Source organism: Caloenas nicobarica, chromosome 1 (assembly GCF_036013445.1).
Source record: "Caloenas nicobarica isolate bCalNic1 chromosome 1, bCalNic1.hap1, whole genome shotgun sequence".
NCBI lineage: Eukaryota > Metazoa > Chordata > Aves > Columbiformes > Columbidae > Caloenas > Caloenas nicobarica.
The window spans coordinates 22,474,131-22,492,154 of record NC_088245.1 but is presented as its reverse complement, the minus strand read 5'-3'; the positions used below and the strand labels follow the sequence as shown (position 1 = coordinate 22,492,154).

The window sequence follows — 18,024 nt, the reverse complement described above, 5'->3', positions numbered from 1 at the left end:
ACAGTGGCAGCCCTGAGACAAATATACATTCGATCTGCCATAACCGGCAGTCTCCACTGAGCCATACTTTGCTCTTTATAGAATAATATCGTGCAGATTAGCACTAAGGTAATATACTCCTATTTCATACTCATTTTATAATAAAGCCCAAAGGCTCAAAGCAAGAATAAACCCTAGTCAGTGTTATATTCTGTGCAAAAATAACACAACGTTCTCCTGTCCTGTCCAACTGTTTCATTAGATTGAGATGGAAATGCAACAAATGAATGTGATGTTGAGAAGGATGGGAAAGCCAAGGTACGAGTGCTGCTAAGTTTTTGGTGATTTAAACAGCTGATGTGCACAACTATGTAATGACAAATATGTAAAGCTATCCGCAATATCTTCTAATGCTCTTTTTGTATGATTTTTGCACTGAAGTTGGGAAACTCTTCAACACGAGTATTTTTTTCTTCTGTGTGCAACAGCATCTCAGGTTGTGATGATCTGTGATAGTTTAAAAAAACTAAACTCCTACAGTTTATTGTAGGAATGAGTATAAAGGGGACCTTTAGGCAGGCTCGGAGGAGAAAGAGTTAGGAGTGTTAAAAGCAGTTGGTTTATATACCCCCCTCCGGCAAACAGGGATAACAACGGGGTAGTAAGTAGTTACTTAGTAAGTGCTCACTTGACCTCTTGAACAAACGAAATGCCCAGTTTAAAAAAAATTTAAAAAAATAAAGGCATTTAGGTGGTGCATATTCATTCCTTTCTGCTGCTGGCCGAGTACCCTCCCAGCATGGCAAGGCTCCCAGGGGTGCTCTGTGTCACTGAAACTGGAACTGAAGCGCCCTGCTCAGGGGTCAGAGAGACAAAAACAGAAAAGTTGCAAAATAGCTGGCAGCAGCTCCACTAGGGAAGGGTGGGGACACAATAACATGGGAATATTTTCAGATGAAAACGGAGATTTTGTTTTTATTTAAGATGTACTTCTTGTTGTAATAAATAAAATGGACTTCCTTCGTGGCAACATAACTAAGTAGACAAGAACAGCGTACTTTTTGAAGGTGGGGATAGAACGCTGGTTAAAAAATAACATTCTAGGAATCAGCATTTGACAATTCAGCAAGATTTCATGTTTATTGTCATTTAAGGTATGTTTTACAGAACTAAATTATTCATATGTGAATTAGTGTATCAAGAATAAGATGACCACGTGAAACGCATCTTATAAACATAGACAGAAAGGTGGGAAGATGCTTTTTTTTTTTTCCTAAGGACTTCGCATGACCTCCCACTTTCCCCAGGTGAATCCACATTGCCAGTGCCTGGGCTGGATCAGGGTCCCAGTGCCCTCCCTGCTCACACAGACACATCTCCTGCACCAGGGCCCTGCGGCCAGCCTGCAGGTCAGCTCCCGACAAAATACGCTGTGCCATTCTATCACTGCTATTTAACAATTTGTTGTGAGCAGCGTTGCCATCAAACTCTCTCAGCAGACTCCATACATGCTGAGTTTCTCAGGAGAACACGATCAGCTTTCTCATGGCTCTTTTGCAGAGCTCCCGCTCCAGCACCGAAGCCTCATATCCAGGCTGGAGTGGAAATTGAGCTCTCGGTCCCTGGAGAGATCAGACAGACTACTGTCTGCATCCCATCTATCTCATATGCTTTGCAGCTGATGGCAACCTTCCAACACATTGAAAGTTGGCTGAAGAAAAGAAAAAAAAGAAAAAAAAAGAAGAAAAAAAAGAAAAAAAAGAAAAAAAAAGAAAAAAAAAGAAAAAAAAGAAAAAAAAGAAAAAAAGAAAGAGAAGAAAGAGAAGAAAGAGAAGAAAGAGAAGAAAGAGAAGAAAGAGAAGAAAGAGAAGAAAGAGAAGAAAGAGAAGAAAGAGAAGAAAGAGAAGAAAGAGAAGAAAGAGAAGAAAGAGAAGAAAGAGAAGAAAGAGAAGAAAGAGAAGAAAGAGAAGAAAGAGAAGAAAGAGAAGAAAGAGAAGAAAGAGAAGAAAGAGAAGAAAAAGAGAAGAGAAGAAAGAGAAGAGAAGAAAGAGAAGAAAGAGAAGAGAAGAAAGAGAAGAAAGGAAGGAAGAAAGGAAGGAAGAAAGGAAGGAAGAAAGGAAGGAAGAAAGGAAGGAAGAAGGAAGAAGAAAAGAGAAGAAAAAAAGAAAAAAGGTATTGAAACGAATATTTCCTGGTAACAACCTTGGCAAGCTTCCCTTTATGGGATGGGCATTAGAAAAGAGAGATTTTTGCATAATTAATGCTTCTATTATTTTTTATTCATGATGTCTGAAGAAGGTCCTTCTTTGTTCTGTAAACTTTACAATTAACATATGCCAAAAGCAGAAACATCTGATAACATTCCTTTTTTAATTTACACTGTCAAGGACACATTGCCTGGGATAAGATACAGCCGTAGTATCCTATTAGTCTCATTGCAACAGATTGTCTTTGGGAAAACACGACATAATTTATCCAACTGAGCTGAGCAGGATGCTGAGCCCTGTGCATTTCGCAATTCTGCTGTTAAGATCTATCAGCTGTGAATGGATCCAAGTTTCTTGTCTCACTTCCTTCATAGACACTTCTAATGGCTTTATTATACAAAACTGCCCTTGTTCCAACAGTGCTGATTTTCTAGGCTTTTCAGTAAGTTTATCAGTTCATCTGCTATATGTGTGACCTGATGGGGAAAGGTGGTCTTGTATTTGACGGGTGCTGCTACCTCATCCATCCACAGCAAGCTATACCTAAATAATTACACAAAGGAAAAACATGGAAAAACCAGCATTGGCCAACTTTGTCAATGAATTTAAAATATCTTACAAAAGTTGTTCTGTAATATTCTCAGCTTCTGCACAAGAGTGATGTTAATCATCTTGCTGCTGGGTTAGTACTTTCATTTCCTGCATCAAAATCACCTACTTTCTGCCTTGATGAAAAGCAAGCAGCAAGAAAGCATAATTTTTTCATAATTGGATAAAGGAAAAGTAGATGAAGGATCAAAAGCAGAACTAATTCTTATCATATTAGAAACATATATATGTCATTAAAAGTAATTTAACTAATGGACTGGCTCAAAACTGAGCAGAAGCTGCTCTATCCTTCACCTTGCCCAAAGCACATTTCACTCCAGCCATTATCTGAATGGCAAACGTGGCATAAAAGTGATGTCAGAAATTAAAATAAATAAATAAATAAATCTGCTGGGACAGTAGATTTTAAAAACAAATGTGTATCATTAATCTTCACACTTGACACAAGCCTCACGTTACCTGCCAAATGTCAGAAGGTTTGTTTGCATTCTTACTCAGCCAGAGAGTCAAACAGGTCACAGGACAGCAGAGAGCAGCGCTGGGACACACCGCTATCGGGGTGTTTTCCGCCTGTACCCAACGCGTACCTGACCGGAGGAGGGAGAGAGGGCAGGGCTGCTCTTCCACATTTGGAAGTCAGGCACGAAAAAGTCTGGGCCCATAGCAACTACAGAAAAAGCATCGGAAACAACAAAACTTGGCCAGATTGTCCCTTTCGAGCAAAGCCACAAATTAAACTCTAGTGACAGTAAGTCTGAATTATCTAACCTCAGCAACATTGCAACATTGCTCAGGGGTGAAGTCAGACAAAACAAAGGCTTTACCAGACCCCGAAGGACAAAAGCATTAATTACATTCACACAGATTACACGTTTAAAAAAAAAAAAAAAAAGTAGAGAAGGTCTTTGCCTCACACGTGCCCATCCAGGCCTATTTACTATACTGAGGTCGCTATTCTCCGTGCTCCAGCACGGCAGTTGTTTCACACTGCTGCTTGAACTGTTTCATATCTCACCAGACACGCAGATGGGACCACTTGCTCTGAGCGCATGAATCAAGCGTGTGGTTGTTTCTCTTTAACTATTGCTGAAACGTGGGGTCTGACCCCGCGATGAACCGGGAAGCCCTCAGCCGTACACCTCCGTGCAAAGGTCGTTCGAGAGAGCTCGCTCCCGTGCTCCCAACTCTCACCAGCTACAGCCCCTCGCACTCCGTAACGCTTTCCTGTAAAGGCCGGATGCATTTCATCAGATCCAAAACAGGACCGCAAAAGTAGCCCCGAGTGAAGTGCCGCACCGTGGCGTGTACGCGCACAAGAGGGCTGCGATGGATTTACTTCCAGCTCCGTAGCAAGGACTTGTGCAGGCAGCGAGAGCCTGGGCACCTGCTTCCCCGCCCACGCGTGCTCCGGGCGCTGGCAGGCGGGACGCCCCCGCGCAGCCCCGAAGCGCCCGCAGCGCAGCCGCAGGTGCCGGTCCCGCCCGGTCCCGGTCCCGCCCGGTCCCGCTCGCAGCCCCGGGGGCGGCGCGGGGCGGGCAGCCGGGTCCCCGCGGGGGGTGCGCGGGGCGGGGGCGGGAGGCGCCGCTCGCCCAAGCCCGGCCCCTCGCCGCAGCCCGGCTCGGCGGCGCCGGCCGCTCCCGCTCCCCCCGGCCCGGGCTCTTTGTCGGCGGGTGCCGGCGGGGGGCCGCAGCGCCATGTCCTCCCCCAAGAACGGCTTTTACCGGCAGGAGATCACCAAGACCCTCTGGGAAGTGCGAGACCGCTACCGGGACCTGCAGCCGGTGGGGTCCGGCGCCTACGGAGCCGTCTGGTGAGCGGGGCGAGCAGGGGCAGCCCCGGGACGGGGCGGCCGGGGCGCCGCGGTGACCTCTCCCCCGGGCCGGGGGCATGCTGCCCAGCCCGGGGCTCTCTCGCGTTGTTCCCTGACAACTTTTCCCGGTTGTGTGTCTGACCCAGCCTGGCCCCGCCCGGTGCTGCCGGGCCCCGCGGGGGCGAAGTGGGGCGGCCCCGCTGCCCACCTGGGCGCCCCCAAGCCGGGCGGCGGGTTGTGCGGTGGGGGGACCCCGGCCCTTGGCGGGGCAGCCGGCGGACGTGCCGCCTTTCGTCCCACGCGTGTTTGCGTCCCGGAGCAACAGAGCCCGGGGCACAGCCCCAGCCCTGCCCGGGGAGCACTGCCCGCGGCCGCAGGACCCGGCCCGCGGGGTGCTGTTCTCCCGGAGCTGCAGCGTCCCCAAAACCTGGGGTGCTGGCCCTCGGGACGGGATACTTGGTTTGGGTTTGTGCTGTTGGGGATTTGAGGCTTTTTTTTTCTTTTTTTTCCCGCCCTCCCCAGCTGTTCCTCTTTAAAGCTTTTGAAAATTGGCTGCTTTTCATCACCGGGCCTGGCAGCCTTTTAAAGGAGTGAAACTAGATGCTGGGCACTGCCAGCGAGGTGTTTCGGGGTTGTGGTCTCCCTGGGCACAGGGAGGCTGTGCAGGCACTGGCAGGCAGCAGGTTGAGGGCTGGGCAGGGCAGGACGCAGCCGCTCTCCAGCACCGGTGGGGTGGTGGGGTTTGTGGTCTTGCTTCAGTCCTCGCTCACCAAACTCTTCCTTATCCCTTAAAGCTCAGCCGTCGATGGAAGAAGTGGTACCAAAGTGGCCATTAAGAAACTGTACCGCCCGTTTCAGTCTGAACTCTTTGCCAAACGAGCATACCGAGAGCTTCGCCTCCTGAAACACATGAAGCACGAAAATGTGAGTTGGGCGGTTAGCAGATATCCTCCAAAAGGCTGGAACTTACCCTAAAACCAAAGAAAATATGCAGATTTGGATGAGGCAGATATGTAGCTGAGTGGAATTTAGGAAACTTTTGGCCTGTCTTTTGTCCATCTGTCCCTTATCTACAAATGTCAGTTCACACAAACTAGAATACCCTGCGGGAAACACCATTTCCATGTAGGAAAGTTTGGGTGGGGAAGGTTAGGCCCACAGTGGAATTTGCACTCCAAGCTAGTGAGAGAGATCAAGGACCAGAAATTACCATCTCCATCACTGCATTCCTGTGAGGTGCAGGAGAAGGCAGAGCATGGGTCTGTGCCTGCGTGTCTCAGGTGCCAGCATCTCTTTTTCTCTGAACTTGCATGAGGATGGCTATGGTACACATGCATATCTCTGGGGAGGGGGCTAGGGTTTTCCTTGTTTCTTTATCTTCCAGGAAGCATTTGAAAGTTTCGCATTTGTAGTAATATGAAACAGGAGAAGTTCATGAATGACTAAATAATTTGCTTTACTGGGAAGCAGAGAATAGGATGCAGAGCTCTGCACAGATTCCCACATAATGTGAAAGAAGAACAGCTGTAGAAAGAAGTGCTGAAAGTGTCATTGAGATAAGGGTACTTAGTCCCAATGGTGCTTAGTAGCTTAAGAAGAAAATAAAGTGCAAGAAATTTGTATGAAAACAGTTATTGTGGAATCAGAACATGGACTCCAGGTGAGAAGGGTCCCAGAGTAGGCTTGGAGGATCACAGTAGTGGCTTTACATGCTGTTTGTCATGAATGCATGTGAAAAAATGAGTTTGGAGGGAGTTGTTAAAATGATGGATAAGAATCTGGTTTAAGATGTTATTAATGTGGGAGATTAAGAGTATAACTCCATCAGATGGCCTTCAAAGAAAGCCGAGAGATCAAAAGTGAGGATAAGAGAAACTGGTAATAACAATAGCCAGTCATTGCCATTTAATGTTATGGTACCGACACTGTGTGTACCAACAATATATACTTTCATTTTGAAGACTAATCTGGGGGATATACTGAGTATCCAGAAAAAAACAGACCTTCTTGTAGACTTAAGAACCTGTGTGCCTGTTAATATTTTAGTCTGAATCTTTTAATACCTTTGATAATTTTACTTGATTCTTTAGAAGTAACTGCTTCATAACCACTGCTATATGTGTTAAAGAGTTAAAGTTTGTAGGGAACTTCTGTGTCATGCATGGACTTTCATACTCTCAGCTTTTTCTTTACTGAACATTTGGGGGCAGAGCAGCTTGTGCAGTTGCCAAGCTCCTAACTGTGTCCAGAATTTTGAGATTATTTTTCTTCCATTTCCCAGAATGATCTGTTGGGTAGCATTTTCCACTCCTGGCAGTTTTTATGCAGTGTATGCCCTTCAGGATAATACTCTGGAACCCCTCCATGGACTTGTTTGATGATTAAAGAGTCTAGAAGAAAATGCTCCCTGGGGAACATGAGCACAATCTGTAAATGTTACAAATCAACATATACGAAGGAAAGGAATAATTTACAGTCTTAGGCAACAGTTCGGGCCACAGAAGGAAGAATCTAGTCTATGTACTAAAGAAAAGATTTACCATGAATTATGGCATCTACTCATTAGAGAACAAAGACTGAATAAATGATCCTGCAGGGATTTGTGGGCACTGGAGAGTCAGAAGCTGACTGCTCCACCTCTCTGCGACCAGGCTTACATGGCAGAACAGCCCATCAAGGAATTTCCATCCACCGCCCCAGCCTCACACCCTTCTGTCAGTCATTTCACCCATAGTTAATTAGGAATAGCAACAACACCTTTTAGGATTTCTAATGCCTGTGCTGATCTCAGGATACTCCTTTAGCCATTCCACCCATCCAAAATTAAACCAGAATGGCAGTATTGCTCCTTGTCAGGATTTTCAGCCCTTCCCCCCGCCCCGTTGACCATTCTGTCAGAGAGACTCTTTTTTTACATGTTTCCGCCAAATGATGGATTTCCAGGCAGACAGTAAGGTCCTTTCCCATCCATATCAGCAGCCCCCAGTGTGCTGTGCACACCTTTAATGACATGTGGCAGGACAGATGTGCATCCCCTGTCGTTACCATTGTGGCTTCTGTGGATCTGGCTGTGGAGTTCTGAATGGGTCCCACTCATGTGGGTGCATATCTCCATATAACAGGAATTAGTAGAATAGAACAGTGATTGAAGGAGCTTTCCTGATTTTTCTGTTAACTAGTATGTTATAGTACGCTTCTATAAAATAGCAGTTGTCTGTCTTTCTGGCTGTCCTGTAGATACAACTGCTATTAAAAATTAATAAAATTGAAGTAATTGTTTCAAAGACCGCAATAAAATAGCTGTGCCACTGTTATCTCTGTCTTGGGTGTTGGTTATCTAAATATGTAGAGGAGGTGGTGTGTGATAGCTGGTCTAACGATACCTCCACGATGGACTAAATTAAAATCTCCACCTTGCTGTTTTCCTACGTCAGGATATAATTTTTTTCAAGGTTCTGTTTATTTGGTAGTTAAAATTACATCAAATTTGCCCCTCTCATCTATTTTGCTTTTAAAATGACTTCTGTAATCATGATGCATTTGATGTTGGATTACATGAGAAGTGTGATGTTTTGTTTGTTTCACCATGATTACCTCTCGATGGACCATCTCTGGCTTTCATAGCTTTTAGGGAAATGTTGTTATTAAGCATATAGCAATACATTATCATAGTTTATTTAACCTTATGCTGTGTTCAGAATGATGAAAGAAACTGTAGTGGTCTGACACATTGTGTTAAAAATAGCATCTCTGATCTTCCATTAAGGTAGCAGAAGATACCATTAAGCCTGTGCCACAGTAATATAATTCATCAGCATGTCATGCTTCCGTGAAGAAAAGACGAAAACTTTTACTTAATACCTTGCATGACCTCCATTATAGACCCTTTGAGGAATATGTTCATCTCCTTAATGTGGAAGGGTTGTAGGATGATCTGGAGTCCTGTAAAGACAAATATGGTAGTCATCCTGCTGAATTTTACTGGAATTGTATTTTAGCTTGCAAGGAAGATCTTACAGCAGCCTTCAAGCACCTAAAGGGGGCCTGTAAGAAAGCTGGAGAGGGACTTTTTGCAAGGGCGTGTAGTGATGGGACAAGGAGTAATGGCTTTATACTGAAAGAAGACAGATTTAGATTAGATATAAGGAAGAAATTCCTTACCATGAGGGTGGTGAGGCACTGGAACAGGCTGCCCAGAGAAGCTGTGGATGCCCCATCCCTGGAAGTGTTCAAGGCCTGGTTGGATGGGCTTTGAGCAACCTGGTCTAGTGGAAGGTGTCCCTGCCCATGGTAGGGGGATTGGACTAGATGATCTTTGAAGGTCCCTTCCAACCCAAACAATTCTGTGGTTCTGTGAAGCTAACTCATGGCTTAATTTTCTTGTCTATTCAGGCATTTTCAGGAGGAGGCCATTCTGGTTGCTGGGGTGACCATCCTTCATTATGTATGCTAGACCTTTGTGCTCCCTAATGGCTCTCAAGCAGGACATTACTTAAGTGTAGTGAGGAATATTTCTATATAAACTGTGCAAACTTGGTAGCATGGGACTTCTCATCAACCCTTTGCAAACAACACAGAGGAGAAATGATGTCGAGGACCATGGAGCAGAGGCTGCGTGTGAAGAGAATAAGACCTAGCTGTTGGGAGATAAATCACTGTCTTTAATGGCACTGATATCTGATATCTTGGTAGGGCTTTTAATTTAAGAGGATCTGGGATGTTTCACAAACATCATAAGCTACTTCTACTGCCTAAGAAGCAGTCTAACCCAGATCAATTCCTCAGACATTGCCAAAAAGAGAAGTTAGATTCCAGCAGGATAAGCTGCTGGATCACTGTGTAGCTGCATAAACAGATATTCTGGCACAAGAGAGGGAATGGTGTGAAAATGAGAAATAAAAACAGCTAAGGCAGAATGAAGAAAGCACTGGGTTTCTGTTGTGATTTTTTTTTTTCCACTTCATTTATTCATCCTAGCTTGAAGTACTCATCCCACTGCAGCCTTAGCAGCTCTTGATTTTTTTCTTCAGCATCTGCTGCATCTTGTATAGAAGAACAGATTGTTTACTTTTAGAAAGATTTTTTTCACTGGTGCTGCTTTTGTTCCCCATTTCTTTCTATTTTGAGTTCAGTTAAAGTGAGGACCCTTAAAACTGTCTGTTATGGCTCTGACTCAAAACCAAAACCAGTGAAAACATGGCCAGTGTGCTAACTTTGGCCCTGGCTTTGGCTTTCAAACATTTGCATAGCTCTGCATCCATGTATTCTTCTGAAGGTAGCAGAGATGTCTGTGTATGCAAAGCTAAACCCAGACAGATAAGCAGAGATGCAGAGCCTTTAGTTTTATTTGGCAAATAACTTGGATTTTGTGATGCATTTGGACTGGAAGTGATACTGTGATACCCACATTTGTTAGAACAACTGCATAGTGCCTTTACTGGTCCAGTCCTGGTGCCCTTCTCACCTCTCAGTTTGAAGTTACCAGCAGAAGTGCAGAACAGCTGGTGAGGGGAGATGGCACTGGGGAGAGGGAGAGAGAAGCAGCGGCTCATGGTGATGTCTTGTATCACAACAGAGTGTGGAATATATGAAAGTGTGGTATACACATATGTGTGTGTATGTATGGATATACCTATGTATACATATAAGCACATATACTAATTCTGACACAGTTCTGCGAACTTAAATTCTGAACATGTTTCTGGCATAAACTTTTTGACCAATGCCCATTAAATGGTTTTTAGGTCAGTTAATATTCTGCAGATGGTTTCTTTTTGTGGAAACCCTGTGTATAAGAGGCAACTGCAGTATTTGTTTAAAGGTGCTCTATATTGTGCTCTGATTCATTGCCGAGTGGAAATTATTCTCTGGTGTATTCCCACATCTGAAGACTGGTGTATGTTTTGCATTATGAGAACCATGTAGCTTCTTTCTGCCCTTCTGAAAGGAACTTGGGTATCCAACAGACACCAAATTGTCTGTCTCTCTACAGTTATGTTTCTGAGGATGGTTCAGGCCTTCACTTCTAGGTTGGCTAATATTTAACTCCGTTGACTTCTTCATTTTGAAAAAATGTTGGGCTTTTTATTTACACTGACACAGTATCAACCAAGGGAGGGGTTTGTTTCAGAGAAAATGGTGCGGCACTCTATGTTCTTGCCTGAGAAAATCTTAAACCTGTCACCTTTTGCAGCTCATCTAGCCTGACATGAGCATTTGAAGAGCAGCAGCCTCTGCAGTGTACAATATCAGACCAAGAAGGGAGCTGTAGATGAGTGATGCCTTTACAGATGGAAGCAGGCTCACTGTGTTAGGTTTCCCGCAGCAAGTCCTGCAGGACTGCACCAGGTAAAAATTGACACCCTTTGGGTACATAAGCGCCAGTAAAGTGCAGTTCAGGAGTCTTGGCTGGTGATGGGAAGTCTCCTTATGGGTCCTTTGGAAAGCAAAAATACAGTTATAACTGTTTATTGCTGTCAGAAGGTTGTACAGGATAAACAATCCTGGCTGGTTTTCTGTGGGTGAAAGCCTAGCACAGCGAGGGAGCTGACAGGCCACCAGAGTCACTCATTTTGGTACTCAAAAGCCAATAAACCAAGACAGTGGTATCAGTGGTCACTTCTGCTTATTTTCACAAACCTGCCTAATAGGTGTTTTACCTAAGCTGGGCTTCAGCTGATAGCCATTTATTCACACCCCAGCCTTGGGTACCAATAAAGCAGACTGATTAGCCTCATCCAGTAAATGAAAATAAGATAACACTGAAACCCAGACCTTCTCTTTGGATTGCCATCCAGTCCAGAGATGAAAATGTGTCTGTCCGCAGGATTTGGATCTGTCCAAGTGTTACATATGGGTCTTTTGAAAGAAGAGGGTGATGACACTCACGGGCACGGTTTGTGCCTGCTGGTTTGCTGACTGGCAGGAGAAAAGGCAAAGAGCTCTCAGTCCAGCAGCAGCCATCCCTCGTGTCATGTAACAGTAATCAGTGAGGATGAAAGGTGACTGTGGTGCAAGCCTTGTGTGTGGATAGTTAAAATTTTAAAAAGATTGAGACTTCTTAGTGTAGTAAAAGAATGCAGGTGCCCTGTGATGTGGAACAGCAGAGGAACATGAAGCTAACCCTGCAGAAAATTTAATGCAGCATAATACGTAGTTCAGCACCACCCCAGCAGGGATCTCTCTTAAAAATGTACTTGTGTTTGTAGCCTGAGTGCCAAAGTCACTCAACTTCACTGTGTTTTCATGCGTAACATCCGCAAGAGAAAGCAGCACTTACTGTATAAGAGGTATAACCTACATTACTTATTAATTTATACAAGATCCGAGTCTTTTGTTGATGTGCTGCTGCTTACATCAGAAACTTGCCTTTACAGAAATGCAGTGGAATGGTCCTTGAATAAAAGTAATCCAAGACATGAAAGTGCAGGGCAGGATAGAGATGAGGAATTCGTCACTGTTGCGCTCCACTGCTGGAATAACGTTTGGAAAAGGAGGCAGCTGAGAAGGGTAGGGCAGAAACCACCTTACCAGGGCAAAGCTGTTATTTATTTGTTGACAGTAGTTAAAGTTGGTCAGGGTGGTCATTATAAATGTCTGGGGAGGAGGACAGGACACACACCGAGTATAGGGATGAGAAAGGCTGGAGACAGTGCCACCCACCCCCACTGGCTTCATGGGGAAGAGACACAATCAGCAAAGTAAATATATTGAGTAAAAGCATACCTGTGGAAAACAAGTTAGACCAATAGATGGGCAATTTAGCTGTTACTGTGATTTTTTTCTTTGCAGAGAGGTGATAGAGACACAGTATCCCACTCTCTCTTGGAGATAGAAGCAAGGAAGGTATTTCAGTAGAGTCTGCAGAAATCCTGGTTGGTTTTCAGTTAGATGGGCGGTAGGAAACGAGGTGCATCCTTCATGGACCAGTTCATCTGAGAAATTGCCTTTTGGCAGAGTTAATGGGGGAAAAAGGGGACTCTGAAAGGGCAGTGCTCCTGCTGGTTTCCACAGATGCTTTTCGTTGCCATTGCAGAGTGTACTGGGTTTGTTCCTCAGCTGTGCTTCCACCTCTGATAGTATCAGTATGTGTGCTGAATTAACATCAAAAATAGATCTACAGAAGGTTTCACAGATGCCTCTGTTACATTTCGTATGGGCCACAGTATGGATAATAAAAGATTCTTGTAATTGTTTTATGGGGCTTACTTTTGTGCTAGGACATTAAGTATCATAAAGATTTTTTTTTACAAATATTGTATTTAATTGAGAGCATTTTAGACAGACACAGGATTTTCTGTGGTATTATGGAGGAGGGACTTTCCTACACTTTGTCCAGTTCTTTTCCTGAAGAAGTAGCTGGAGTTGTGTCTTCCTCAGAGGATTTATTTTATCCTGTACCTCCTTGTGCTTACCATATCAGTAGAAAGATGTGACCCAGATGGAAACACTAATGACTCTGTTACAGTACAGGAAAATCATCCCAAAGCACAGCTATTAAATAAAGATCAGTGAGGAAAAGGAAATGGGTCTCTCGCTTTTATTTTTAAATGGATTAACTATTAGTATGTCGTAGCACTTTGGACACTAAAATGCATTTCAGGACTTTTAGAAAGCTGAAGTAAGAAGAAGAAAAGAAGTATTGTGAAGTCTTTGGCATGTTAAAAACATTTTCTGGTTTATTATTTAAAATCCCCTTCAGCAGGAGCTGAGCACTGGTCTCCGTGCTGTTCCTCACTGCAGAGGATTTGCAGCAATGATAAAGTTGTCTCTATCATTTGGCAACCTTACCTCTGAAGTAATCTGTGTTGTATCTCAGGAAGCATTAAGTAACTACTGGGAACTCTGTTTACTTCAGTGGAGAACGTTAGTGAACTTCATTAAGTGTGTTTTCGGGCTGGCATGTTATTTATGGAGATGTATTCTTCATGCTGCGCCTGTGTTTCACAGCGGGTGCCTGAGAACACATTGGTGCAGATGGATGTGGTACAGGGCCATGCTGTCCCATCCTCTGCTGTGTCCCTTCTTTTGGTGGTGGTGTCCCTGTGCCTTTCACTGCTACAGTCAGACGTGGTGGGATTTGTTTTCTTACATATCTTGCTTAGGTAAATGAACACATGGAAATATCTCATTGAAGAAAACAAGCAGGACTTCTGAAAAAGTGGGGATTAATAGAGGAAGAAGTGCATATTGGATAAGATTACTGTTAAAACATTAACTTCTTTTTTTTAATACTGAAATCTTTGGAGAGCACACAACTCTTCTGGCTGTAGGTGCTCTGTATGTGTACAGGCTGCCTTAGGAAATGCCCGTAGAGCTGCATTATGCTCCATTGTTGTCACATACATCTCCCTGATTCTTCTCTCTTCCCTTTCTGTCCCTTCCTCCACCTAGAAATTGAAAATCTTATGTAAAACTGTTGTGCAAAAAAAAAAACCAACTTGCTGTGATGTTAGCACTGAAGGTATTACTTCAAATAATATCCACATCCTCTGTGGGTTTAATTATTGGTTTATGGTAGTTATATTATTCTTATTTAATCAGGTTCGTATAGCAGTCCTCAGGAAAATATTATTAGTGATTTTTTTTTTCAAAGATGTACACGGCTACAAAGAAAAAGAGTTGTAATTTTCTGTATTCCTCTTTATTAGTTTTTCTATCTTGTTCATCATTGTGACATTTTGATAATATCCAGACTGTAGTAGTTCACCCTGAATGTGGAAGAGATAAAAATACATGCAGTAAAGATTTCATCACAGTTGGAGAATTTTATTTAAAGTTTTAAGGAAAAGGAAGTTGCCTTTCTTTTCTTGCATTTTTTTCCTGCATTTCTGCTCTTGCTTCTCTTTACTTTCACATACTTTTTTAAAGAACTCTTGGGCTTTTTAGCAATTAAGACATAGTAGTAATGTCCAAAATCCATCTTTATCGTTATCAAGGTGGATTTTTCAGTCCTTTCAGTGTTTTGATGGTGACATCAGACAGCATAATATGCTTTTACCCCAGTTTCTTTCTTGCAGTTTCTAATTTTATACGGTTCTAGTTTGATGTACAATGTGATGTCCTTAAATCGTATGGCTGTGGAGATGGGTCTGAACAAGCTGATAAAGGTTGCTAGTCTTTCAGCTTGCTTTCCAGCAAGCCCCTGCACTCCCCCTATTGCCACGGCAGCCTGCGCCTGGGAAACACCACAAGCCGCCCAGGGCTTTGGGGGCTTCCTCTGAGCAGACAGAAATGGTGGTGAATTAGTAGTAGAAAAGAAGCAACTCTAAAAGTCTGTGCTGTCACCATCCAAGCTGACATCTGGCTTTAGACAATTCCAGCTACATCTTTTGGAGCATTGAGTTCTGTATATTTAATTTTGTGGGGTTTAATGGGCTGGAGAGAAGCATTGGCAGTTACCGTAATGCATCTAGTCAGTTCATATAGTTCTGCTGAAAAGCACCATAGTAGGAAAAACCGTGGTGGGAAATCTGTCTTACTAGATTGTTATTTCTTGGTTGAGTGATATAGAATGATTTTGTTTGACAAAAAATACTCTTAAGGAGAACCTAAGGTATAAGCCATAGTAAATCATATTAAGCTCTTGATAATTTAGTCTTTATAAAGACAGTCTTGTTCTAGTTTCTTCTCCATAGTCCGAATTAGATATTGTAGTCTGCATACCTCAATTACCTGTTACTGAAATTAGAAGACATCTGAAGTGTTCCTCATTGACAAGCAGCAGGCCCAGCTAGGTGGATAGCGCTTGTGACTGCTTCAAGTTGTAAACCAATTTGTCTGGTTTATTTTTGTCACTTTAGTGGTTCAAGTTAGAAGGTGCCCTCTCCTCTTACGTAAAACTGTTAGCCTCTGAACTTTTTGTTCAAGTAAATACATCTTTTTATTTTTTATCAGAGTCAAACAGCCCTCAGAGTTACAAAATTTAGCACATAAATCCTGGTGTTGCTAGGCACTGCTTTAGGTGTTCTTTCTGCCATTGTTATGTCTGTAGCTAACGTCTCACTATGGAAATGTTTTTGGTTACATTTTTTCACTTATTAGGCAGTTCAGGATTTCAGGATTTTTTGTGTTAAATCAATATTAATCCATGTGGTTTTTTTTCTCTCCATCCTGTGTTACTTTTAGGTCATTGGAATATTGGATGTATTCACACCAGACGTAGCCCTGGAGAAGTTTAATGACTTGTAAGTTCTGAGTTGTTCGTGTGTGGGAGCAGGGCATCATCACTTGTGCAGCAGGAAGGAGTGTTGCTTTTATAAATGGAGGATTCCAAAATTGTTGCTTCATGGTTGGTTTTTTTTTCTGAATTTCATTGTTATATAACTCTTATGTGCAACTTCAAAATTGGTAGGCTGGTGTTTTCAGATTGTCCTTAGAACCAGTTACTTGTCTTATAAGGTGTGTACTTCTTTCAGTAAATGGCTGCTAGTTCAAAGCTATGATTGTGATTGTGAGATAAGTAGCATTGCGTGTATGTCTTTGCTTTCCGTGTAGGTGCCTTTGAAATATCACATGGCTCTTGGTTAGGTTCTTTCTAACTAGTTCAGAATCTGCACTCTTTTGATAACTAGTAATTTTCCATAGTCAGTGACAGGGTTGGGCTGTAGCTCTTTATGACTGTCAAAATGGATAAAACCAGAGAAACTTAGAGGGCAGGAGGATGATGATGGGATTGTTTGGTAAATGGAATTATCTATAATTTAATGTTGTCACTGAACTATAACATACAGTTATGGTTGAATTTATTTGCCAAGGGTATTCTGTCCTTTTTTTTTTTTTTTTTTTAGCTACCTCGTCATGCCTTTTATGGGAACCGACTTGAGCAAGATAATGAAGCATGAGAAACTAACTGAAGACCGAATCCAGTTCCTGGTATATCAAATGTTGAAAGGCTTAAAGGTTTGACACTATTAATATTATTTTGATCTCACAATCTTTTTTCCTAGTAAACTAGTTTGGAAATCTGTAAATACTTATGATTTGATAGCAGGATAAAAATTTATCTCACTTTGTGTAGTAAAGTAGTGACATTCTGCATAGAAGTTGTTTTGTGATGATAAATGTTATCTGGGGTTTTTTTCTATCATGGTTTTGTCTGTGCCTTTTTTCAAGCAAAAAGAAAAGTCATTCAAGATCTATATAGTATGTTGATCCAGGATGACCTTGGTTTCCTTATTTGAGTACACCAGAAAGTCCCTGTAGTTGATCGTGGTGCTGCTTTGCCACATGTTGTACTGTGGCCAGTTGGAGAGCATAGAGACTAAGAATGAAACCACTGAGTTCAGAGGCAAGAGTCCCTTTGAACTGAGCCCCCAGCTATGTCATCAGCTTCAAATTTATCTAATTTGAAAATTTTTTCATGGTTTACCAATACTGGTCTGCTACGCTGTTGCTAAGGTGCTCTGCACCCAGCCTGCTCTAAGTGTAGTATCTTTCTGTGCTCTTTTGAAGAACACACATATGTATTTGTGTGTGTGTTGGTTATATACACATATATATGATTGGGGGATGCGGGGGGTTGTATGTGTGTATTTTTATATGCATAGTACATATATAGGTATGCTACATACAGATAGGTGTGGTATATGTGTACTATACATATCATGAACATATAGGTGTGGTATTTTGGGGTGAAACCCTGACCCTGAGAGAGACTTTGAGCCCCGTTCACTCCTGGTGCTCACATTGGGTTTGGGAAGTGTTCATGGACCACAGTAAGTGCTACTTTGATCCCTTTGTGTTGAAAGTGCAGTTCTGCAAAGTACTAAAGCTCATTGCTAAACTTAAATAGGTAAGTCATTTGGATTATTTCCGTGTTGAAATACCTTTCTGAGCCAGATGTCTGAATGTTTTCTGTCAAATTGAAAAGTATGTGTCCTTTGCATAATATGCATATGAAGCTAGAGTCTCTGGAGTCTCCAGGTCTGGAACAGCTTTGATAAAGAGGAAGGACTGTGGACTTTCAGTGACAAATCTGAGTGGAGGTGGCTGAGAGGAGCACAGGTAAACCACTTGCCATCCCAAACTAGGCACCTGAGTTAAACAGATCTGAAAGATGTCAGGAGGGAGTCCACTGGAAGACAACAAACAAAACCAGACAAAAACACCACAACTTTTTAATGCCTTTTAACAGACTCACTGAGATTGGAAGGAACTTCTGGAGACTGTGTAGTCCAGCCCCGCTGCACAAAGCAGGGTCAAACTGAGGAGGCTGCTCAGGATCTTATGCAGTTGTGTTCTGAGGATCTCCAAGGATGGAGACTCCACAGCCTCTCTGGGCAACCTGTTCCAGGGTTCAGTCTTCCCTACAGCGAAATCATTTTTTCTTATGTTTAAATGGAAAGTCCTGTGTTTCAATTTTTGCTGGCGATGGGCCTCCAGCTGGATCTGGGCAGTTCAGCCCACTGACTCTGTCAG

The 18,024-nt window shown here is 43.0% G+C and overlaps 1 protein-coding gene across 3 annotated transcripts in view; it reads left to right on the top strand.

The window, feature by feature from the left end:
* The first annotated feature begins 4,415 nt into the window (after window positions 1-4,415).
* MAPK12 (mitogen-activated protein kinase 12) overlaps window positions 4,416-18,024 on the top strand; it is a 38,994-nt gene continuing 25,385 nt past the window's right edge. For 2 of the 3 annotated variants that reach the window (XR_010605627.1, XM_065626659.1), the window contains exons 1-4: window positions 4,416-4,605; window positions 5,400-5,529; window positions 15,733-15,791; window positions 16,395-16,506. Coding sequence is in view for 2 of the 3 variants with exons in the window: in XM_065626659.1 (XP_065482731.1) it covers window positions 4,490-4,605; window positions 5,400-5,529; window positions 15,733-15,791; window positions 16,395-16,506 (417 nt within the window). In the remaining variant the exon portion in view is untranslated. The remainder of the gene's footprint in view (window positions 4,606-5,399; window positions 5,530-15,732; window positions 15,792-16,394; window positions 16,507-18,024) is intronic. The other variant, XM_065626672.1, reaches the window with a different exon arrangement.